Source organism: Pristiophorus japonicus, chromosome 7 (genome assembly GCF_044704955.1).
Source record: "Pristiophorus japonicus isolate sPriJap1 chromosome 7, sPriJap1.hap1, whole genome shotgun sequence".
Taxonomy (NCBI): Eukaryota; Metazoa; Chordata; class Chondrichthyes; family Pristiophoridae; genus Pristiophorus; species Pristiophorus japonicus.
Window position 1 is genome coordinate 246,014,608 of NC_091983.1, and position 26,120 is coordinate 246,040,727.

Sequence of the window (26,120 nt, forward strand, 5' to 3'; positions counted from 1 at the left end):
TGATCTTATCGAAACATATAAGATTATGAGGGGGCTTGACAAGGTGGATGCAGAGAGGATGTTTCAACTGATGGGGGAGTCTAGAACTAGAGAGCATAAACTTAGAATAAGGGGCGGTCCATTTAAAACAGAGATGAGGAAAAATGTATTCTCTCAGAGGGCTGTTAATCTGTGGAATTCACTGCCTCACAGAGCTAGGGAAGCTGGGACATTGAATAAATTTAAGACAGAAATAGACAGTTTCTTAAACGATATGGGGACAACGGGTTATGGGAGCTGACGGGGAAGTGGAGCTGAGTCCCTGATCATATCAGCCATGATCTTATTGAATGGCGGAGCAGGCTTGAGGGGCCGTATGGCCTACTCCTGTTCCTATTTCTTATGTTCCTATGTTCCATGTTCATAGACCAGGGCAACCACGGCTCTCTCAGTGGTAGTAGTCAATGTCACTATGGCCTTCAATTTCTTCGCCAGCGAATCCTTCCAGTCTGCAGTTATAGCTAACACAGTTCATAGAAACATAAAAAATAGGTGCAGGAGTAGGTCATTCGGCCCTTCGAGCCTGCACCACCATTCAATAAGATCATGGCTGATCGTTCCCTCAGTACCCCTTTCCTGCATTCTCTCCATACCCCTTGATCCCCTTAGCCGTAAGGGCCATATAGAAACATAGAAACATAGAAAATAGGTGCAGAAGTAGGCCATTCGGCCCTTCTAGCCTGCACCGCCATTCAATGAGTTCATGGCTGAACATTCAACTTCAGTACCCCATTCCTGCTTTCTCGCCATACCCCTTGATCCCCCTAGTAGCAAGGACCTCATCTAACTCCTTTTTGAATATATTTAGTGAATTGGCCTCAACAACTTTCTGTGGTAGAGAATTCCACAGGTTCATCACTCTCTGGGTGAAGAAGTTCCTCCGCATCTCGGTCCTAAATGGCTTACCCCTTATCCTTAGACTGTGACCTCTGGTTCTGGACTTCCCCAACATTGGGAACATTCTTCCTGCATCTAACCTGTCTAACCCCGTCAGAATTTTAAATGTTTCTATGAGGTCCCCTCTCATTCTTCTGAACTCCAGTGAATACAAGCCCAGTTGATCCAGTCTTTCTTGATAGGTCAGTTCCGCCATCCCGGGAATCAGTCTGGTGAACCTTCGCTGCACTCCCTCAATAGCAAGAATGTCCTTCCTCAGGTTAGGAGACCAAAACTGTACACAATACTCCAGGTGTGGCCTCACCAATGCCCTGTACAACTGTAGCAACACCTCCCTGCCCCTGTACTCAAATCCCCTTGCTATGAAGGCCAACATGCCATTTGCTTTCTTAACCGCCTGCTGCACCTGCATGCCAACCTTCAATGACTGATGTACCACGACACCCAGGTCTCTTTGCACCTCCCCTTTTCCTAATCTGTCACCATTCAGATAATAGTCTGTCTCTCTGTTTTTACCACCAAAGTGGATAACCCCACATTTATCCACATTATACTTCATCTGCCATGCATTTGCCCACTCACCTAACCTATCCAAGTCGCTCTGCAGCCTCACAGCATCCTCCTCGCAGCTCACACTGCCACCCAACTTAGTGTCATCCGCAAATTTGGAGATACTACATTTAATCCCCTCATCTAAATCATTAATGTACAGTGTAAACAGAACCTTGCGGTACCCCACTAGTCACTGCCTGCCATTCTGAAAAGTACCCATTTACTCCTACTCTTTGCTTCCTGTCTGACAACCAGTTCTCAATCCATGTCAGCACACTACCCCCAATCCCATGTGCTCTAACTTTGCACATCAATCTCTTGTGTGGGACCTTGTCGAACGCCTTCTGAAAGTCCAAATATACCACATCAACTGGTTCTCCCTTGTCCACTCTACTGGAAACATCCTCAAAAAATTCCAGAAGATTTGTCAAACATGATTTCCCTTTCACAAATCCATGCTGACTTGGACCTATCATGTCACCTCTTTCCAAATGCACTGCTATGACATCCTTAATAATTGATTCCATCATTTTACCCACTACCGATGTCAGGCTGACCGGTCTATAATTCCCTGTTTTCTCTCTCCCTCCTTTTTTAAAAAATGGGGTTACTATGGCTACCCTCCACTCTATAGGAACTGATCCAGAGTCAATGGAATGTTGGAAAATGACTGTCAATGCATCCACTATTTCCAAGGCCACCTCCTGAAGTACTCTGGGATGCAGTCCATCAGGCCCTGGGGATTTATCGGCCTTCAATCCCATCAATTTCCCCAACACAATTTCCCGGCTAATAAGGATTTCCCTCAGTTCCTCCTCCTTACTAGACCCCCCGACCCCTTTTATAACCGGAAGGTTGTTTGTGTCCTCCTTCGTGAATACCGAACCAAAGTACTTGTTCAATTGGTCCGCCATTTCTTTGTTCCCCGTTATGACTTCCCCTGATTCTGACTGCAGGGGACCTACGTTTGTCTTTACTAACCTTTTTCTCTTTACATATCTATAGAAAGTTTTGCAATCCGTCTTAATGTTCCCTGCAAGCTTCTTCTCATACTCCATTTTCCCTGCCCTAATCAAACCCTTTGTCCTCCTCTGCTGAGTTCTAAATTTCTCCCAGTCCCCAGGTTCGCTGCTATTTCTGGCCAATTTGTATGCCACTTCCTTGGCTTTAATACTATCCCTGATTTCCCTTGATAGCCACGGTTGAGCCACCTTCTCTTTTTTATTTTTATGCCAGACAGGAATGTACAATTGTTGTAGTTCATCCATGTGGTCTCTAAATGTCTGCCATTGCCCATCCACAGTCAACCCCTTAAGTATCATTCGCCAATCCATCCCAGCCAATTCACGCCTCATACCTTCAAAGTTACCCTTCTTTAAGTTCTGGACCATGGTCTCTGAATTAACTGTTTCATTCTCCATCCTAATGCAGAATTCCACCATATTATGGTCACTCTTCCCCAAGGGGCCTCGCACAATGAGATTGCTAATTAATCCTCTCTCATTACACAACACCCAGTCTAAGATGGCCTCCCCCCTAGTTGGTTCCTCGACAAATTGGTCTAGAAAACCATCCCTTATGCACTCCAGGAAATCCTCCTCCACCGTATTGCTTCCAGTTTGGTTAGCCCAATCTATGTGCATATTAAAGTCATCCATTATAACTGCTGCACCTTTATTGCATGCACCCCTAATTTCCTGTTTGATGCCCTCCCGAACATCACTACTACTGTTTAGAGGTCTGTACACAACTCCCACTAACGTTTTTTGCCCTTTGGTGTTCTGTAGCTCGACCCATATGGATTCCACATCATCCAAGCTAATGTCCTTCCTAACTATTGCCTTAATCTCCTCCTTAACCAGCAATGCTACCCCACCTCCTTTTCCTTTTATTCTATCCTTCCTGAATGTTGAATACTCCTGCATGTTGAGTTCCCAGCCCTGATCATCCTGGAGCCACGTCTCCGTAATCCCAATCACATCATATTTGTTAACATCTATTTGCACAGTTAATTCATCCACCTTATTGCGGATACTCCCTGCATTAAGACACAAAGCCTCTAACTCCCTCTTGAATATATCCAATAAACTGGCATCAACAACTCTCTGCGGCAGGGAATTCCATGGGTTAACAAATCTCTGAGTGAAGAAGTTTCTCCTCATCTCAGTCCTAAATGGCCTACCCCTTATCCTAAAACTGTGTCCCCTGGTTCTGGACATCCCCAACATCGGGAACATTCTACCCACATCTAAACTGTCCCGTCCCGTCAGAATCTTGTATGTTTCTATGAGAACCCCTCTCATCCTTCTAAACTCCAACGTATAAAGGCCCAGTTGATCCAGTCTCTCCTCATATGTCAGTCCTGCCATCCCAGGAATCAGTCTGGTGAACCTTCGTTGCACTCCCTCAATAGCAAGAATGTTCTTCCTCAGATTAGGAGACCAAAACTGAACACAATATTCCAGGTGAGGCCTCACCAAGGCCCTGTACAACTGCAGTAAGACCTCCCTGCTCCTATACTCAAATCCCCTAGCTATGAAGACCAACATACCATTTGCCTTCTTCACTGCCTGCTGTACGTGTATGCCAACTTTCAATGACTGATGAACCATGACACTCAGGTCTCGTTGCACCTCCCCTTTTCCTAATCTGTCGCCATTCAGATAATATTCTGTCTTCGCGTTTTTGCCACCAACGTGGATAACCTCACATTTATCCACATTATACTGCATATGCCATGCATTTGCCCACTCACCTAACCTGTCCAAGTCACCCTGCAGCCTCCTAGCATCCCCCTCACCGCTCAGACCGCCACCCTGTTTAGTGTCATCTGCAAACTTGGAGATATTACACTCAATTCCTTCATCCAAATCATTGATGTATATTGTACAGAGCTGGGGTCCCAGCACTGAGCCCTGCGGCACTCCACTAGTCACTGCCTGCCATTCTGAAAGGGACCCGTTTATCTCGACTCTCTGCTTCCTGTCTGCCAATCAGTTCTCTATCCACGTCAGTATATTATCCCCAATACCATGTGCTTTGATTTTGCACACCAATCTCTTGTGTGGGACCTTGTCAAAAACCTTTTGAAAGTCCAAATACACCACATTCACTGGTTCTCCCTTGTCCACTCTACTAGTTACATCCTCAAAAAATTCCAGAAGATTTGTCAAGCATGACTTCCCCCTCATAAATCTTTGCTGACTTGGACCGATCCTGTCACTGCTTTCCAAATGCGCTGCTATTTCATCCTTAATAATTGATTCCAACATTTTCCCCATTACTGATGTCAGGCTAACCGGTCTATAATTACCTGTTTTCTCTCTCCCTCCCTTTTTAAAAAGTGGTGTTGCATTCGCTTCACTCCAGTCCATAGGAACTAATCCAGAGTCGATAGACTGTTGGAAAATGATCACCATGCATCCACCATTTCTAGGGCCACTTCCTTAAGTACTCTGGGATGCAGACAATCAGGCCCCGGGGATTTATCGGCCTTCAATCCCATCAAGTTCCCCAACACAATTTCCCGCCCAATAAGGATATCCTTCAGTTCCTCCTTCTCACTAGACCCTCCATCCCCTCGTACTTCCGGAAGGTTATTTGTGTCTTCCTTCGTGAAGACAGAACCAAAGTATTTGTTCAATTGGTCTGCCATTTCTTTGTTCCCCATCATAAATTCACCTGAATCCGACTGCAAGGGACCTACGTTTGTCTTCACTAATCTTTTTCTCTTCAAATATCTATAGAAGCTTTTACAGTCAGTTTTATGTTCCCGGCAAGCTTCTTCTCTATTTTCCCCCTCTTAATTAAACCCTTTGTCCTCCTCTAAATTTCTCCCAGTCCTCAGGTTTGTTCCTTTTTCTGGCCAATTTATATGCCTCTTCCTTGGATGTAACACTACCCTTAATTTCCCTTGTTAGCCACGGTTAAGCCACCTTCCCCGTTTTATTTTTACTCCAGACAGGGATGTACAATTGCTGAAGTTTATCCATGTGATCATTAAATGTTTCCCATTGCGTATCCACCGTCAATCCTTTAATTATCATTTGCCAGTCTATTCTAGCCAATTCACGCCTCAAACCATCGAAGTTACCTTTCCTTTAGTTCAGGACCCTAGTTTGTGAATTAACTGCGTCACTCTCCACCTTCATAAAGAATTCTACCATGTTATGGTCACTCTTCCCCAAAGGGCCTCGCACAACAAGATTGCTAATTAGTCCCTTCTCTATACACATCACCCAGTCTAAGATGGCCAGCTCTCTAGTTGGTTCCTCGACATATTGGTCAAGAAAACCATCCCGAATACACTCCAGGAAATCTTCCTCCACCGCATTGCTACCAGTTTGACTAGCCCAATCTATATTTAAATTAAAGTCGCCCATGATAACTGCTGTACCTTTATTGCACACATCCCTTATTTCTTGTTTGATGCTGTTCCCAACCTCACTACTATTGTTTGGTGGTCTGTACACAACTCCCACTCGCGTTTTCTGCCACTTGGTATTCCGTAGCTCCACCCATACCGATTCTATATCATCCAAGCTAATGTCCTTTCTTACTATTGCATTCATTTCCTCTTTAACCAGCAATGCCACCCCACCTCCTTTTCCTTTCTGTCTATCCTTCCTAAATGTTGAATACCCCGAATGTTGAGTTCCCAGCCTTGGTCACCCTGGAGCCGTGTCTCCGTGATGCCAATTATATCACATCCGTTAACTGCTATCTGCACAGTTAATTCGTCCACCTTATTCTGAATACTCCTCGCATTGAGGTACATAGACTTCTGGCTTGTCTTTCTAACACACTTTGCCCCTTTAGAATTTTGCTGTAATGTGGCCCTTTTTGATTTTTGCCTTAGGTTTCTCTGCCCTCCACTTTTACTTTTCTTCTTTCTATCTTTTTCTTCTCCCCCCATTCCACTTCCCTCTGTCTCCCTGCATAGGGTTCCCATCCCCCTGCCATATTCGTTTAACTCCTCCCCAACAGCACTCGCAAATACTCCCCCTAGGACATTGGTTCCGGTCCTGCCCAGGTGCAGACTATCTGGTTTGTACTGGTCCCACCTCCCCCAGAACCGGTTCCAATTTCCCAGGAATTTGAATCCCTCCCTTCTGCACCACTCCTCAAGCCACGTAGTCACCTGAGCTATCCTGCGATCCCTACTCTGACTAGCACGTGGCACTGGTAGCAATCCTGAGATTATTACTTTTGAGGTCCTGCTTTTTAATTTAGCTCCTACCTCCCTAAATTAGTCTTGTAGGGCTTCATCACGTTTTTTACCTATATCGTTGGTCCCTTTACGTACCACGACAACTGGCTGTTCACCCTCCCTTTTCAGAATGCCCTGCACCCACTCCGAGACATCCTTGACCCTTGCACCAGGGAGGCAACATACCATCCTGGAGTCTCGGTTGCGGCCGCAGAAACATCTATCTATTCCCCTTACAATTGAATCCCCTATCACTACAACTCTCCCACTCTTTTTCCTGCTCTCCTGTGCAGCAGAGCCACCTACGGTGCCATGAGCTTGGCTGCTGCTCCTCTCCCCTGATGAGTCATCCCCCTCAACATTACCCAAAGCGATGTATCTGTTTTGCAGGAGGATGACCGCAGGAGGCCCCTGCACTACTTTCCTTGCACTGCTCTTCCTGCTGGTCATCCATTCCCTATCTGGCTGTGTACCCTTTACCTGCGCTAAGACCAACTCATTCAACGTACAATTCACGCCATCCATTGCTGCATCCGGGAGGTCACTGAGGCTCTCTATAGCAGAAGGGACTACATTGGCTTCTCGATCACCAGAGAGAACCAGGATAAACGGCATGTAGCTTTTCCAGGACAGCGGTTTTCCCCATGGTATAGGACACCATCAACTGCACCCACGTGGCTTTACGGACACCGCATAACAAACCTGAGATCTTCCATAACTAGCATTCACTTAATGTGCAGCTATTGTGTGACCACACACAGCGAATCCTTAATGTCAATGCCCGCCATCCTGGCAGCAACCATGATGCCTTCATCCTGCACCAGATTGATGTGCCAAAACTCTTCTAGCCACCACATCAAGCTCGAGGGTGGCTGGCTGGTTGGAAACAAGGGCTAACTGCTCTCCACCTGGCTCATAACTCCCCTCTGCAACCCCAGTACTTGTGTCCAGCACTCATATAATGAGAGCCATGCCACCATAGAACCATCATTTTGCAGACCATCGGCTTATTGAAGCACTGGTTCCAGTGCCTTGCTCCCTCGGGAGGAACCCTCCAGTACTCACCAGAGTGGGTGTCCTATTTTGTGGTGGTCTGCTGCATGATCCACAACGTGGCCATTATTGTAGCAGACAGAAAGGTGGTCAAAACAATGCTGAAGGTAGTGAACTAATCAGTATTAGGCAGGGTCTGAGAAATTGCCTATGTATGTATCACTTGCTTATGTAGGTATAGCACACAATAATGCTTTGCTCAAAATGTATCCTTAGTAACACTCAATAGCCGAAATTCGCAGTTTTTGATTAGAAGTCTCTGAGGAAGCGATAAGGAAGCCAGTATTGTGGTCCAATTACTCTAGGCGACATGCACACTGGGGTAGAGGGCAAATAATGGAACAACACAATGAGGGGAGATGGACAGTTGCATATACCACTCAGAGCCAGTTTGATAAGAGTCGACAAATCAATGTAACTCCGCTGATAGCAATAGACCTATCGATGATTTTGTAGGATAGCTCCTCTGCAAAGCCTGCATAAATTATACTCAACACCTCATGTATTTCGGAGGTTCCACGACTGAACCTTCCCTTGCAATTGCTCAAAATAAAGCCGGTTGTACCTGCGATTTTGTTTGTTTACTTCCGTGGTCGTTAGACGGTGAGTAACGGGCGAGGTGTCTATTACCTATATCAGGTAGTCTGCCCCGAGGGAGAGAAGCCTCCTTTTTACCCCTACAACCATTAATAAATGTATCTATAAACATATCACACATATCACATGAATTCTAATAACTAATGACCATTGTACCTGCCATAGTTGAATAACTGTCATTGTGTGCAAGGTGTGAGATATGGGTGTGAGTGTTGCTAGGTAGAGATTTTTGGTGGATCAGTACTAGGGGTATGGTATTTTGGGCAGTGTGTGAAGATTGTGGCACAGATGATGGAGCTTGCGTTGAGCTTCACACTCCACTCTGAGATCTCCGTGTTCGGACTCCTGTAATGTTCCAATGAAGCTCAACGTAAGCTTGAGGAACAGCACCTCATCTTTCGGTTCGGCACTTTACAGTCTTCTGGACTCAACATCGAGTTCAACAATTTCAGAGCATAACCTGTGGTCATCTTTGGCTTCCTTTCCCCCCCTTCCCCCCCCCCCCCAGCCCGAATCTTATGCTTTTTCTATTTTTTCTCTCCCTGTCTCTAATGGCAGCTGGTCACCATTACTCTGCCATTCATACCCCATCCAGATTAAACTTTTTCTAACTTCTGTCATTACCATTTCAATTTGGCCCATCATCCCTTTTGTCTCTCAAATCTTTCCTGTCTTCCATCCTTTCACAGACCTTCCCTTTTGTTCTTTCTCTCCTCCCCCTTTCAGTGCTTAAGAATGTGCTCTTTTCGAACATTCGGCAGTTCTTACAAAAGGTCATTGACCCGAAACGTTAACTTTGTTTTTCTCTCCACAGATACTGCCTGATCCGCTGAGATTTCCAGAAAAATAATTATATTTTGATAGGGTTAGATGTGGAAGGATAGGAGGAGGCTCGTGTGGAGCATAAACACTGCCATGGACCTGTTGGGCCGATTGCCTGTTTCTGTACCATAAATACTATGTAATACTATGTAATATAGAAAGTTTTACCTGCATTTTATTAATAACAATTTCATAATCCTGGTCCCACACACGAGCAGTGCCATCGTCGGTGATGTATTCCTTGCAGGCTGTAACCATTTGGTTTGTGACCTAAAGTTAATTACAATATCATTGCAGAAATACCAAAATGCAGATGGATTCAGAGATTAAATTCATAATCAGATTAAGATACATACCTTAATAAAGAGGGAGGTCAGCTGTTGTGAGGTGTTGTAGTAGCGTGACACGTTGTGAATCATTTGAATAGCATTTATCAAATTTGGAACACCTTTTGTCATAGTCACCTGGAAATTGAATTATTTCATAACTATGACACAAGACAAAAACATAAAAAATAATGCACAGAATTAAAAGTTACATTACTTTGTTGATCATCTTTGAGTGGAAGTTTTTTAACATGGGAATAACATCAGGTCACAGCAAGTGCGGAAGTCCTTGAAGTCGTCAGTGACATCGACTCTTCCTTTATAAAGGACATGTACTGGAACTCCTTCCCTAAATCTCTCCACCTCTCTACCTCTCTTTCCTCCTTTAAGACGCTCCTTAAAACCTACCTCTTTAAACAAGCTTTCAGTCATATGCCTTCAATTTTTCTTTTGTGGATCGGTGTCAAATTTATGTTTTGTCTTGTAACACTGTTATGAAGTACCTTGGGACGTTAAAGGCACTATATAAATAAAAGTTATTATTATTACTCTGAGCAACATAAGAACTTAAGAATTAGGAGCAGGAGTAGGCCATTCAGCCCCTCGTGCCTGCTCCACCAATCAATACGATCATGGCTGATCTTCTACCTCAACTCCACTTTCCTACACTTTCCCCATATTCCTTGATTCCCTTAATATCCAAAAGAAGAAAATAAATAATTTGTAACATATAATATATGAATGGCGGCAAATAACGAGAAAAATAATTCTCGCAACCAAATACCTAGAGCCTAGGGCAGGAAATTCCTTGGAGCTGCACTTGCTCCGCCAACACTACCTTGCCAGAAGTACAGTAGAAAACCCATTGCACGCATAAATGGGATTTCTTAACACATCAGTGCCATGAAGCAGGTGGTGTGGGAACAGCTCTAAGGAATCCCGCAGCCATAGTTTCCCAAAAGGGGCAGATTGTAGTTGACCAAGAAGCAGCAAAGCAAGCAGGATATGGTTCCAATCAAGTTTTTTAAATTTATTCACGAGGTGTGGGCATTATCATAGAATCATAGAATCATGGGGCTAGATTTTACACTTTTATGCACATCACCCAAAAATGGGCGATATTTCCGGCGTGGATGGTAAAAATGGGTTTCCAGATCGCCAGCTTGTCGCCCATTCTCAAAGCCCCGAGTCTCCATTTTTGAAATTGGGTGTTACCACGAGCGATCTAAAATGGGCGTTAGCGTCAACTCTCTCTGACCTTCTGCCGTAAAGTGTCGCCATCCTTAGCAATGGCACGGCAACGCTTGATTCCCGCGATTCAGGAGGTCAAGGATCATCATGACATGCACATAAGAGGAGACAGAGAGGGAGCTGAGAGGGGGTGAAGGCGTGTGTGGGTGTGGTGTGGCTGCTTTGGGTGGAAGGAGGGAGAGTTTCGAGCTTTATAGCAAATTGGGGAAAAAAAATTAGCTGCTACCAGCCAAATATTTTCCCAAATTTGGTGCCGATAATGGAGGGAGAGGAGCACATTGTGGAGACTGATGCTGGTGAGAGCAGTGAGCTGGGAGAGGAGCACATTGGTGGGCGCAAAAGAGCGAGGAGGTTCTCGGACGAGGCAAATGCCTCCCTCCTGCAGGAGGTCGAGTTACACTGGGGTGATTTGACACCGGGAAGCCCACCCCAAAGGCCTACCAGAAGATGTGGGCCGAGATAGCAGAGGTGGTCTCGTCAGCGACCAACGAGGTGCGTCAGGGCAACCAATGCCGCAAGCAATGGAATGACCTTGTCGGATCCGCAAGAGTAAGTATTACATTCATTTATTTGTACTTACATATTTATATAATTTGATTTGTAAGAGTCATGAGTGACTATCATCAGATGTGAGGTGTTTCACTTTTACTGGGAATGTTGTACTCAAAGCCTGTGGTCACGGTTTATGTCTTTAGGTAAAGATTGATAATTATCATAATAATCATGATTACATCTGTCAATTATGTATTGTATCAATCTCTAGTGACAGTACCTAGCAATATCATGCAATGATCTCATGCCATGTCGTCCTGTTACCTTTTACAGAAGAAGCTATCGACGATTAGGTCCGCGCAGAGGCAAACGGATGGGGGGCCACCAGTCATCAGACATAGAGGAACGGGTGCTCACACTCGTGGGGAGCAACCCCCCCGGATGGCCACACAGGCAGCTGCAGACCCTGAAATGATTCCATTGTGTGATCTAATGTCACCCACTCAGATCCGAACAATAACATATGATAAATGGTTTCTAGAATTGTCCTATAAATAATGCTGGCCTAATGAAAATCATTGCAATGCACAATGTGTTGATGGTCATGAAATGTGATGTCTGTGATGATTTTGATAGCGGTGGTGTTTTTGTCGTGCATATGCTGTGTGTAGCGCTGGACTCACCTTGTGACCCGAGCACCCACTTCTCCTCTAATAACCTAATTTGTATTTTGCAACTCAGCCAGCAGTGCATCCCAAGGCAAGACCACAGAGGCCAGAAGGTGGGGGCGCGGGGCCGGACTCGCCGGACAATCCTACATCTGGTGCTGAGGAGGTCAGATTCTCTCCCGTCAATCCACTGGGTCTGTTCTCCACGGATGAGAGCGCCGACTTTCAGGAATCTGCATCGCCAGGCTCCAGAAGGCATTCCACCCCAAGGCCATCTAATGTTCCTCCGATCTTTCCCGCCTCCACTCTGGAGGTACCGGGCCCAAGCACCTTGCCACAGGGCAGCCCATTTGTCCCCGGGACGATGCCAACCCCATGGAGGTTTCGTGGACGCGACAGGTCTGGTCCACGAGCGCCAGATGAGAGCGGAGAGATGGTTAAGTTGTCCAGTAGAACTGTAGACATTGGTGATCAGATCCTTAATGCATTGGGGGGCACATCCCGACCACCATCTCCGGCACCATGATTGAGTACGTTCCACGGATGGTAGAGGCCCTGGAGGTGATAGCCAAGAACACTGCTGGCACATGTTGCCCAGTGGTCACGGAGCATGGCACTTCACCCCTAGGTTCCGCACCACCACTGCCAACGACACATGAGAGGCAGGAGCAAGATCCTGCTTCTGGATCCGAGAATGTTCCCAGCTCGGCAACCCCTGCTCCCGTACCCGTGCAACCACCGGCTCTGCCTTCATCCCCCCAATGAGGCACCACTTGAGCTCCTCGGCCAGGCAGCGTGGAGCGAGGAGGGGAAGGGGTAGAGCTGGGGAGAAGAAGGGGAGGGGGGAAGGTAAGTGAGGTGCATGTCCGCAGGTGATGGCTTTGTTATAGCTCCATCTCGGTGTATGCAATTTGTTGTAATGTATGGGGGTAGGAGGCCACCCTTTTGGTTTGGATTTGTGTTCTGTGTTGCTGGACATGTTAACCATTTGATTGATGTCAATGGTCGAAAAAGTGCGGTGGGGTGTGGGGTGTTTCTGCCTGTGATATGATTTCAGACCAATGGTCATTTTAAATGTTTTTTATTCAACATAACCTTGTTGCGCATTGTCTCAGATAGCTGGACCGTTGCACAGTGGTCATTCATTAACATGAAAGGGTATAATTAAACTTAACGAATCAACTTAAACTTTAACTGGCACCAAGGCAATGCCCACCATTGATGTCTGAGCTGTACACACACAGCATTGTGTCAGCTTTATCAATAACAGAATGTTCTTTCAGGCAAATCGCTCATTTATGAGCTCCTGACATAAGAGCCTTGCAGCTGTGTAGCCACCACGGGCCCTTTCCTGCGGTCTGGAGGGGGTCATGGGCATGGTTGCATAGTCAGCCTGATTGTCTGGCCCGAGGTCAGCATCCAACCCCTCGTCCTCCTGTTCCTTTCTCTCCTGAGATGGACCATCAGTCCCTTCGAGCAATTCTTGTCCCCTCATGATAACCAGGTTGTGCAGCATGGAGCATGACAACAAATTGAGCTACTTGCTCAGGGTTGTATTGTAGCTCCCCTCCTGAGTGAGCCACATTGAAGCTGCCCGGACATTTGGCATTCACTGCCATAATTATCTGGTTGTGGTCGACAACTTTTCTGTTGTGAACAAGCTCTGGTGCTGAGAAGGTGCCTGCATGGCGATGTGAGTACACTGTATTGCTCCCTGCATCTTGGGGAACTTAGCAATGCAGTAGAATGCTCCAGCCCTGTCAATCTGAGCCTCCATGGTCATGGGGAAGCTGATAAAGTCCATCCCTCGTGCGTACAGGGCCTCCGTGACCTGTCTAATGCAGCGATGTGTGGCAGGGTGAGACAGAGGGGAAATGTCGACCGCAGAGGCCCGAAAGGAACCGGACGTGTAGAACGACAGTGACGCGGTGACCTTGAACTCGACGGACAGTGATGTCCTGAAGGCACTGGCCGGCTGCAGATCTGCCTTGATGAGCTGGCATATTTCAGTGATCACCACTTTGTGGAAGCGCAGTCTCCGAAGGCAGGTATTCTAGGATAAGTCGAGGTAAGACCTCTTCTCCCTGTAAGTGCGGGGTGTGTATGGTCTGGGCCTCCTCCTCATTCTGGCACGTCTTTATTGGACACATAATGGTGTGCATTAGACGTTGTGCCATTTACACTCTGCAGCATCTGCGTAGTAATCAATGCAGGCTGAGAAATGGCTGGCCCCATTCCAATAAAAGTATAATAACGATTGATCAGAAGCAAGAATTTCAACACTAAAAGACACCGACAATAAAACTCAATTATCTACAGTCTGAAATGATGTCTGTTGAGATAGTCACTTCACCTGAGAAGAACTCCAGAGTCAATCCAAATTCCCCCGACGTTGAAGCAGCCTTTTCAATGAAGCGACCTGCGATTTGAAAAATGGCATCCATACCATGTGAACGATGTTTTGGGTGAGCGATATTGTGGGCGAGATGTATGCGAGGTGGTGAAAGTGATGCTGGCCGATATACTGGGCATTAGTTTCGGCAAATTTGATCTTTACGACAAAAAAAGTGACGGACGGTATTATTGAATCTCGACGTTAATTACGTGCCGAAAGTAACACTGGGCGATATACTGGCCGTTGGTTTCGCCCATTCTGATGATTCCGCCCCAAAAAAGTGGGCAGGGGGTATTATTTTTTCCTGGCATTACGTACATGCCGAAAATAACTTTTGCCGATAAGTGTGCGGAAAATGGGCGTCAGTTTCCATTTTATGGCGAAACGGGCGATATCTGGGCGTTACACCTCATTTCAGCGGTAAAATGGACGTTAAGTGGATGTTATGCATGCAAAAATAATGGAAACTCTAGCCCATGAAAATTTACAGTAGAGAAGGAGGCCATTTATGCCCAGTGTGTCCGTGCCGGATGACAAAGAGCTATCCAGCCTAAACCCACTTTCCAGCTTTTGGTCCGTAGCCTTGGAGATTACGGCACTTCAAATGCACATTCAACTACTTTTAAAATGTGGTGAGGGTTTTACATAGAACATAAGAACATAAGAATTAGGAACAGGAGTAGGCCATCTAGCCCCTCGAGCCTGCTCCACCACTCAACAAGATCATGGCTGATCTGGCCGTGGACGCAGCTCCACTTACCCGCCCTGTCCCCATAACCCTTAATTCCCTTATTGGTTAAAAATCTATCTATCTGTGATTTGAATACATTCAATGAGCTAGCCTCAACTGCTTCCCTGGGCAGAGAATTCCACAGATTCACAACCCTCTGGGAGAAGAAATTCCTTCTCAACTCGGTTTTAAATTGGCTCCCCTGTATTTTGAGGCTGTGCCCCCTAGTTCTAGTCTCCCCGACCAGTGGAAACAATCTCTCTGCCACTATCTTGTCTATCCCTTTCATTATCTTAAATGTTTCCATAAGATCACCCCTCTTCCTTCTGAACTCCAACGAGTAAAGATCCAGTCTACTCAATCTATCATCATAAGGTAACCCCCTCATCTCCGGAATCAGCCTGGTGAATCGTCTCTGTACCCCCTCCAAAGCTAGTATATCCTTCCTTAAGTAAGGTGACCAAAACTGCACGCAGTACTCCAGGTGCGGCCTCACCAATACCCTGTACAGTTGCAGCAGGACCTCCCTGCTTTTGTACTCCATCCCTCTCGCAATGAACGCCAACATTCCATTCACCTTCCTGATTACCTGCTGCACCTGCAAACTAACTTTTTGGGATTCATGCACAAGGACCAATTGTGGAGCAGTGGAGGCATGTCCTGCACAGTTGGAGCTGAGCTGCTGAGAGAGGAGCAGCTACCAACCTTAGCTCCTGCCTGGAAGGCCTGGAGAGCCCTGAGAACAGCCCAGGAAGAGAAGGAAGGAAGGGGCTTCACCACCAACTTTCACCCAGAGGGAGAGGAGGAAGGCAGAGAACTTTCAACAACTTTTTACCATTTCTGCAAAGAGTTGGAGAGAGGGGGAAAGACCAACAACAACATCCAGTGTGGAAGGAGGGAGACTCTACCATTCTACAGGTGGGTGTGGGTGCATTTCCCAAAAAGACTTTGTTGTATCGGTGGGGGGAGGAAAGAAGACCACTGAGAGCCGGAACATCGCGGGGGGTGTGTGTGTGTGGAAGTGTGTGTGGGGGCCTTGCTTACAACTAGGCCCCCCCCACAATTGGACCCCCCCCCCCATTGCCTAGCCTGGGTTAGCTGGAGCTACCAGGCTGAAGATTTCTTTAAATCACCGATTGAACATCGTTAGGAGTGTGTGCCTGGTGGCTCTAGCTGCCCCAGGTGAAGACATCTTCTCCCCCCACCCGAAGACCAACCCAAAGACTGTGCTTGTGTGTTTTGCCATCTGGGGAGTGCACCCCAAGAAAAACACTCACCCATCGCTGTGAGGGGAGATCTGCCCTCGCAGCCTCCCTCTTTCCCGCACCCCCCTTTCTCTATCTCTCTCTCTGTCTCTCCCCTCTCTCTCTGAGAGCCCTTTCCTCCAAATTTTAACAAAAAAACCAAAAAATAACACAACTGAGCAGAGGGAGCAAGGCCCCTCCCCAATTGCCAACTAGGGGAGAGGTGTGCCTCGTTAAGAGCTCCTCTGCTCAGTCTTTAGAGAAGAGGCCAATTAAGACCATTAAGGCCTGTGACTTTGGGGTGGGTGTAGCCCTTAAAGGGACCCCGTGATGGCAGGGCCAGCTAGGACTTATGCGCAGGCGGCATCCACATCCACGGTGCCTCCTGCGCCACCTGCTGCCCTGCCACCATTCAAACTAATAACCAAAAAACACGGGGTCAAGAACTACACTCACCCCACAATGAGCATTGAGGAGTGCGTGCGGGCGATGGCTGGGGTAGTCGGCCCCTCGGCCATTGTCGCAGCCTCCAAGATGTCTGGGAAGGCCGTGTTCTTCCTGGGGTCGGAGCGGGCGGTGTCCCTGGCCCTCGAAAAGGGGCTCACGGTGGGCGGGACGTGCCTGCCGGTGGACCCTCTCAAGGCCACCGCGCAGAGGGTCATCGTGTCAAACGTCCCGCCCTTTGTTCCCGCTGAGCTCCTCCTCCCTCACCTACACCAACTGGGGGAGGTAAGGTCGGGGATCAACCCCATACCGCTCGGCCTCAGGGAAAACAGCCTGCGCCACGTGTTCTCCTTCCGCCGCCAGCTCTTTGTCCGGCTGGCGAGGGAGGACACGACGGAAGGGCACTTTAATGTGGTGCACGAGGGGACTGCCTACTGCGTCTTCTGGACGTCGGACGGCGTGCGGTGCCATGCCTGCAGGGAGGTGGGGCATATTCGTAAGAACTGCCCCGCCTCCAAGGCCGCCAAACCACCGAAGGCGGCCAGGGCTGGCGCCGCCGCCACCCCTCCTCCTAGTTGCGTCCGCGTGCCGGGAGCCGTAGGTGCGCGGGCATCGTCGGGGGCCTTTGTTTTCACGGCCTCCGGCGGGGGGGAGGGAGAGCGCCCGACCGGAAAGAAGGCGCGGAACAAGGTGAAACATCTAGAGACGGGTCCCCTCAGTGCGCCGGAAAGATTGACCACCGCGCTCAGCCCAACCCAGTCACCGGCGAGCGCGGGGTGCCCTGAGCCCGTGCCCGAGCCCTTGACCAATACTGCAGAGGGGCTCGGGCGAGGGCAAGAAAAGGAAAAGGGGGGGCGGAGTGGGAGGCCTCGGCAGACATGGAGGTCTCCCTGCCTCAGCGCATCCCCAGCAACAAAAGGAGGCGCCGCTCCGATGAGGCGGAGGGGGAACAACATCCCTCCGCGGAGGAGTCGGTGCCCGCCACGTGTCCCGCGTCCCCCACCAGCGCCCCCAAGCAGCGCCGTAGGCGGGAGGAGTCTGTCCCCGGGGAGGGTGAGACAGTCAAGGCTGCCCAGCCTCTGCCTCCCGGGGATGGCGTGGAGGATCTGCCTGTCGTGGGGGGCGTGGGGATCGCGGAGGAAAGCATTGCCGCCGGGCCGGGCGTCCCGGGGACTGAGGCGGGCGGGGCCGAAAAGGCCGAACCTGAGCCCACCCAGCCAATACCCAACTTCCCCCGGGATTTGCTCGACCCGGCAGAAACACAAACTATTAAGAAATTTAATGATATTGTACGTGCTGGGCCGGGGGGTGGCAGCGGGGAGGGGGAGGAACACCCACCCTCGCCCCTTACTTTGGAGCTGGAGCACTTGGGGAGCCTGGGGATTTCCTATGGCCGGGTCTCTCCTTGTTCCCCGGTTCCTGGGGCGGAGGGGGAACCCCTTCTGCTGTCGTTTCCCGACCCAGCACCATTTTTAAATGAGCCCAGTGGGGACTCCTCTGCCGACGATCCTGGGGGTGGGATCGGGGCAGAGCCAGGGCCGGTTGGAGCGGCCAGGTCATTTGCCGTACCTTGTGCAGTCGATGGGCCGGCTGCTGGCGGCCACCTCCCGGAGGAGGACGGGGACTCAGTGGGAGACGCGAGAAAAGAACTAGAGACCACCGCCAGAGAGGCGGTGGATCTGCTCGCGGCCGCCGCTGAGGCCCTCCTCATTCCTGCAAAGGAACTCCGGGACTTTTTGGCCCAGAGCCGGGGTCGCTGCGACCAAGCCCGACTGGCCCTGGAAAAATGGTCCGAGCCAGAGCTGATCAAGGGGTCCGTCCGCGCCGCCGTTAAAACCTTGGCCGCGGGCGGGCCCTTGACAAAGGAGCAACACCTTGAGCTGCGCGAGCTCGAGGGACTCCTCGCTGGGCTGCGGAGGGAGCGGAGTTCAACAAAAGACTCCGCTCCCTCCCCCACAATAGGTTAAGGTAGAGGTTGCACCATGCTTTTGCCATGAAGATAACCATAGCCAGCCTCAACATCAACGGCGGCAGAGGGGCACGCCGTAGATTTGACAATTTTTCGCTCCTGCGGGAGGGGAAATATGCGGTGTGCTTCCTCCAAGAAACCCACACCGTTCCGGGAGACGAAGCCACGTGGCTCCTGGAATGGCAAGGAGAGGTCCGCATGAGCCACCTCACCGCCATTTCTAGTGGGGTGGCCATCTTGCTGGGCCCGCATTTTCAGCCGGAGATCTTGGGGGTCGAGGAGCCCGTGCCAGGCCGCTTGCTGCACGTAACGGTTCACCTGGGGGATGTGCCGCTCCATCTCGTGAACGTGTACGCCCCTCAGCCCGGCCCGCAGCAGACGCGCTTCTTTGAAGAGGTGTCCGCTCTTCTTGGCTCCGTCGACGTCGGCGACTGCATTGTCCTCGGGGGGGATTTTAACTGCACCCTCGACGCGAGGGACCGCTCCGGTGCCCCGCAGTGCATGACGGCGATGGAGAAGTTGAGGGACCTGGTCGGGTCCTTCGACTTGGCGGACGTCTGGCGAAATCTCCACCCCGACTCCAGCGCCTTTACTTGGGTGAGGCCTGGAGTAGGATGGTCCAGAGTCGACCGCCTTTACGTGTCTCGGGCGTACGTTTCCTGCGTCCCGGCGGCCTCCATGCGGCCGGTGCCGTGTTCGGACCACCACCTGGTGTGGGCGGAGCTCGTTTCGCTCCGCGCGAGGACGGGGTCCGCGTACTGGCACTTTAACAACCGGCTACTGGAGGACGTGTGGTTCCAGGACTCGTTCCGTCGATTCTGGTCCGACTGGAGAAGGAAGCAGGGGGGCTTCCCCTCCTTGAGGCTATGGTGGGACGTGGGCAAGGCTCACGTCGTGTCTTCTGTCAAGAGTACGCGAGGGGGTCGACCAAGAGGCGGGCGGCCAGAGTCGGGCGCCTAGAAAAAGAGGTGCTCGACCTGGAAGCCCGTCTCGGTCAAGTCGTCCAGGACCCGGCCCTGCGGACGGTGTACGAAGCGAAGAAGGCCGCGCAGAAGGACCTACAGCTCGTCGGGTCCCGAGGCGCGTTCGTGAGGTCGCGGATCCGGTTCCTGCGGGATCTGGACCGCGGCTCCCCCTTCTTCTACTCGCTGGAAAAAAGGCAGAGTGTCCGTAAGCAGCTCTTGACGCTGCTGGCCGACGACGGCTCTCTCGTCTCGGATCCGGAGGGCGTCAACAACAGGGCCCGTGAATATTACGAGGCTCTGTTCTCTCCGGATCCGTCCAGCGAGGAAGCGCGTCGAGTTTTGTGGGAGGACCTGCCGAAGGTCAGCCCGGAGGGTGCCGAAAATCTGGAAGCTCCGCTAAGCCTGGCGGAGCTGACTGGTGCCCTCGACCGGCTCTCGAGGGGAAAATCCCCGGGGCTGGACGGGCTGACCGTGGAGTTCCACAGGGCGTTCTGGGACGTCCTGGGGAGTGACTACGCGCGGGTGCTGGGGGAAAGTCTGGCGACCGGGGAGATGCCCCTCTCTTGGCGCAGGGCAGTCAACGTCCTGCTGCCTAAGAAGGGTGATCTCCGCCTCCTTAAGAACTGGCGCCCGGTCTCCCTCCTCAGCACGGACTACAAAATCTTCGCCAGGGCGATGTCTGCTCGCCTTGGTGCCGTGCTGGACCACATGATCCACCCCGACCAGTCCTACACGGTCCCGGGCCGGACAATCCACGATAACATCCATCTGGTCTGGGAACTCATCCATTGTTCCCAGGAGGCTGGTCTGTCGGTTGCCTTCCTATCCCTCGACCAAGAGAAGGCGTTCGACAGGGTGGATCACGACTATCTGCTCGGAACTCTGCGCGCTTTCGGGTTCGGGACACATTTCGTCGCCCGGATCCGACTTTTGTACGCCGCCGTGGAGTGTCTGATTAAGGTTAACGGGTCCTTGACGGCGCCCCTTCGCTTTAGGAGAGGGGTGCGCCAGGGATGCCCCATGTCCGGCCAGTTATACGCCGTTTGCGTGGAGCCTTTCCTGCGCCTCTTGCGGACGAGGTTGACGGGACTGGCTCTGCAAGGGCCGGGCGTGGAGGTCGTCCTCTCGGCTTACGCCGATGACGTGCTCCTCGCGGTAGAGGATCCCGCTGACCTGCGGAGGATGCGTGAGTGCCAGGAGATTTACTCGGCCGCGTCCTCCGCCAGGATCAACTGGGAGAAATGTTCCGGACTCCTTGTGGGTCAGTGGCGGGTGGACTCCCTGCCGGAGGAGCTCAGGGCTTTTGCCTGGAGCACGACCCATCTCCTCTATCTGGGAGTCTACCTTAGCCCCGACGAGGGAGCCTGGCCGGCGAACTGGCAGGAGCTGGAGGCCAAGGTTGTCGCTCACCTAGGGCGCTGGACAGGACTGCTCCGAGTGCTATCCTACAGGGGTCGAGCGTTAGTCATAAACCAGCTGGTGGCCGCAATGTTGTGGTACTGGCTGGTCACTTTGACCCCTCCCCCTGCGTTTGTCGCCAAGATACAGAAGAAGCTGGTGGACTTCTTCTGAAACAACAGGAAGCACTGGGTCTCTGCTGCGGTCTTGAGTCTCCCGCTTGAGGAGGGCGGTCAGTCGTTGGTGTGCTTCAGCGCCCAGCTCGCGACTTTCCGTCTTCAGACCCTGCAGAGATACCTTTACGTCGAGCCCCCTCCTAGGTGGTGTGCTCTGGTGACGTATTTTTTCCGCCAGCAGCGCGACCTCAATTACGACACGCAGCTCCTGTTTGTGAACTTGGGGGCTGTCAGGACCGCCCTCCGGGAGCTGCCTGTCTTTTACAAGGAACTCATCAGGGTCTGGAACAAAGTCTCCACCAAGCGCAGCTCTCCGCCGGCTGGAGTGGCGGCCGTCCTGCAGGAGCCGCTGCTCGGGAATCCGTACCTCCTCGACTGAGGTTTTATGTGGCGGTCGGAAGAGAGGGCTGTGGCTGGTGAGGTGACCAGGGTCAGGGACCTGCTCGATGGCGGAGGAGCGGGCTGGATGGCGCCAGACACGCTGGCGCGGCGCCTAAATTCTGCCAACGTCCGCCACGCAGCCGATGCCATCGAGTCGCTAAAAACAGCTCTGGGCCCTGACTCCGTTCGGTGCATCAAGGAGGCTCAAGCACGTGGGGAGATCACGTCCGAACTGACCCCCGTCCGGACGGAATTCCTCATCGGCGCCAAACCCCGGAACCTCCCTCGGGGGCCGGCGCCTCACAACTTGAGCCGCCTCGGGGAAATCCCCTCCGTGCCTTTCAGTTCCGCGCGGAGGGGTTTCCTGTACGGGCTACTCCTGCACACCCTCAACTTTGCCATCCTCGCCGGCCGTCCGGACACGCCATGACGTACCATCTTGCCGTCCGGAGCAGGCGGGGGTCCCCGATGGAGGGCACTCTACGCAAGGGTCCTCCCACTATTCATCGGGGACTTGGCCTGGAGGGTGGTTCACGGAGCAGTGCCGTGCAACAAATTTTTAAGCCGGTTCACGGACTCCCAGGCCGCCTGCAATTTCTGCGGTCTGGAAGAGTCCGTGTTCCATGTTTTTATGGAATGCACACGGTTGCAGCCCCTGTTTTATTATTTGAAGGGGCTGCTCCTGAAATTCTGGCTGCACTTCAGTCCCACTCTCCTGATCTTTGGGCACCCTGTGCGGAGGGGAGCGGGTAGGTCCGAAGGCCTCCTCGTAGGACTGCTCCTGGGCACGGCCAAGGGTGCCATCAGCCGGTCCAGGCAGCGGGCGGTCGAGGGGGTCGTTCAACCTGACTGCCTGCCTCTCTTCCGCTCTTACATCCGGTCCAGGGTGTCCTTGGAGATGGAGCACGCGGTGTCCACCGGTACGCTCGCGGCCTTCCGCGAGAGGTGGGCACCGGAGGGACTGGAGTGCATCATCACGCCCGGCAACCAAATTTTAATTTGATTTTACGTTTTAAAGTTTAATTTGTTTTAATTGCCGGTGCTTTTAGTGTCCCCCTCCCCTTTTATAGGGGGCACTTGGAAAAATGTGATTTTAGCGCCCAAAAAAAAAACAAAAAAAAGAAAAACAAAAAAAACCACAAAAAAAGGAAAAAAAAAGGAGCCTTGAAAATGTCTGCTGTGTCACCCAGGCGGGTGGCACGGTTTAATGTTTATGTTTTTTCAGGTAAACTCAAAAGAGTTTCATGCACAAGGACCCCCAGGTCTTTCTGCACCGCAGCATGTTGTAATTTTTCCCCATTCAAATAATATTCCCTTTTACTGTTTTTTTTTCCAAGGTGGATGACCTCACATTTTCAGACATTGTATTCCATCTGCCAAACCTTAGCCCATTCGCTTAACCTATCTTAATCTCTTTGCAGCCTCTCTGTATCCTCCACACAACCCGCTTTCCCACTAATCTTTGTGTCATCTGCAAATTTTGTTACACTACACTCCGTCCCCTCTTCCAGGTCATCTATGTATATTGTAAACAGTTGTGGTCCCAGCACCGATCCCTGTGGCACACCACTAACCACCAATTTCCAACCCGAAAAGGACCCATTTATCCCGACTCTCTGCTTTCTGTTAGCCAGCCAATTCTCTGTCCATGCTAATACATTTCCTCTGACTCCGCGTACCTTTATTTTCTGCAGTAACCTTTTGTGTGGCACCTTATCGAGTGCCTTTTGGAAATCTAAATACACCACATCCATCGGTACACCTTTGCGGATATAACCATGCTTGTTATATCCTCAAAGAATTCCAGTAAATTAGTTAAACATGATTTCCCCTTCATGAATCCATGTTGCGTCTGCTTGATTGCACTATTCCTATCGAGATGTCCCGCTATTTCTTCCTTAATGATAGCTTCAAGCATTTTCCCCACGACAGATGTTAAACTAACCGGCCTATAGTTACCTACCTTTTGTCTGCCCCCTTTTTTAAACAGAGGCATTACATTAGCTGCTTTCCAATCCGATGGTACCTCCCCAGAGTCCAGAGAATTTTGGTAGATTATAACGAATGCATCTGCTATAACTTCCGCCATGTCTTTTAATACCCTGGGATGCATTTCATCAGGACCAGGGGACTTGTCTACCTTGAGATCCATTAGCCTGTCCAGCACTACCCCCGTAGTGATAGTGATTGTCTCACGGTCCTCCCTTCCCACATTCCTGTGACCAGCAATTTTTGTGTCTTCCACTGTTCTACCATCCTTTCAGGCAGTGCGTTCCAGACTTCCAACACCCTCTGGGTGAAGTAATTTCTCTTCATATCTCCTCAAAACCTCCTACCAATTACTTTAAATCTATGCCCCCTGGGTGTTGATCCCTCTGCTAAAGGAAATAGGTCCTTTCTATCCACTCTATCTAGGCCCCTCATAATTTTATACATTTCAATAAGGTCTCCCCTCAGCCTCCTCTGTTCCAAAGAAAACAAACCCAGGATGGCAGGGAAGCTCAATCCTGTGGATTGCACATCCTGTGGCATGTGGGAAATCCTGGCTGCTTCACGCAGCCGGGACGACCACGTGTGCAGGAGGTGTCTGCAGCTGCACCAACTCGAGCTCCGTGTTTTGGAGCTTGAGCGGCAGCTGGAGTCACCGCGGTGCATCCGTGAGACTGAGGGCAACATGGATAGCACGTTTCTAGAGGCGGTCACCCAACAGCTTAAGAGTGTGCAGGCAGATAGGGATTGGGTGACCGCTGGACAGAAGAGGAGGACTTGGCAGATAGTGCAGGAGTCCCCTGAGTCCAGCTCGCTCTCCAACCGCTACTCTGGTAGCTCTGGGGAGTACAGCCAGAGCCAAGTCCACAGCACCACGCGTGGCTCAGCTACACAGGGAGCGAGGAAGAAGAATGGAAGTGCTATAGTGTAGGGGATTCGATAGTCAGAGGAGCAGAAATGCGTTTTTGCAGCCGCAGACGTGACTCCAGGATGTTATGTTGCCTCCCTGGTGCCAGGGTCAAGGATGTCACTGAGCTGCTGCAGGGCATTCTGGGGGGAGAGGGTGAACAGCTAGAGGTATCAATGACATAGGTAGGAACAGGGATGAGGTCCTACAGACAGAGTTTAGGGAGCGAGGAGATTAAAAAGCAGTACTTCAAAAGTAGTAATCTCCGGATTATTCCCAGTGCCATGAGCTAGTGAGTACAGAAATAGGAGGATAGAGCAGATGAATACGTGGCTCGAGAGATGGTGCAGGTGGGAGGGCTTTAGTTTCCTGAGGCATTGGGACCACTTCTTGGGGAAGTGGGACCCGTAAAAGCCAGACGGGTTGCATCTCAATGGAGCCGGGGGGGGCAGGGGCGGGTTTTCTAGTGCTGTTGGGGAGGGTTTAAACTAGCTTGGCAAGGGGATGGGAACCTGAAAATAGATTCAGTAGGGAGGAGAGTAAAGCTGGAACTCGAAAGCAAAAATAAAGAAACTGAGTTTGAAGGGGAGCGGAAACAAGCAGGAAAAAAGGGTAAAAAAACAAATTTAAAGGCACTTTGTCTAAATGCATGTAGCATTTGTAACAAAATAGATGAGTTGACGGCACAATAGATACTGTCATGTATCTAGATATGTTTCCTGCTTGTACTATTACATATGATGCTCAGCCATGAACTCATTGAATGGCGGTGCAGGCTAGAAGGGCCGAATGGCCGACTCCTGCACCTATTTTCTATGTTTTCTATGTTTCTATGATGTGCCACCAGAGGGCACTACTATGGGAAACTTGTGCACCAACTGTATGGTCTCTCAGGTGTGCCACCAGAGGGCACTGCAGTGGGAGACTTGTAGGTTACCTGTACAGGTGTGCCAAACCTAGTATAAAAGGCAGGCCACCATGTGTGATACTCTGGAGTTATATTAAATGGACTAAGGTCACTACAGTTCAAATGCAATACATTGCCTCGTGGAGTCATTATCAGAGCATCTAAAGACATAACAATTTGCGACGAGATTACGGACCTTCACGTGAAAATGGCTAACCTTGGTACATTGTAGCAGTTCGCCGATGGTGATGATCGGGGCGCCTTTGTGGAGAGGTTCGACCATTTCTTCGCAGTAAACGACCTGGCAGGCAAAAATCCGGCCGCACTGGCTGATAAGTGCAGAGCTATCCTGCTAACTAGTTGTGGGCCCACCGTCTATTGCCTCGTCAGGGACTTGCTGGCACCAGCGAAGACAACGACCAAGATATATGAGGAGTATGTAACGCTGATCCGAGAACAACTCGAGCCCAAAGTGAGCATTCTCACAACCAGACATCGGTTTTATACCCACCGACGGCCCGAAGGCCAGGAAATCGCGAAATATGTTACAGACTTCAGGAGGCTGGCAGCAGCATGTGATTTCGGCGAACACCTTACCGAATCGCTGCGGGATATCTTTGTCATTGGAATCGGCCTCGAGGGCATTCTTCACAGGCTACTATCTGCGGATACCACAGTCACACTGCAAAAAGCCATCACCATGAGCCAG

At 50.5% G+C, this 26,120-nt stretch overlaps 1 protein-coding gene across 1 annotated transcript in view; it reads right to left on the reverse strand.

The window, feature by feature from the left end:
• The window catches only part of LOC139267485 (dynein axonemal heavy chain 8-like), a 2,569,686-nt gene that overhangs the window by 1,978,345 nt on the left and 565,221 nt on the right, over positions 1-26,120 (reverse strand). The window contains exons 10-11 of the mRNA XM_070885867.1: positions 9,526-9,633; positions 9,338-9,439 (exon numbers count right to left, since the gene is read on the reverse strand). Coding sequence (XP_070741968.1) covers positions 9,338-9,439; positions 9,526-9,633 — 210 coding nt within the window. The remainder of the gene's footprint in view (positions 1-9,337; positions 9,440-9,525; positions 9,634-26,120) is intronic.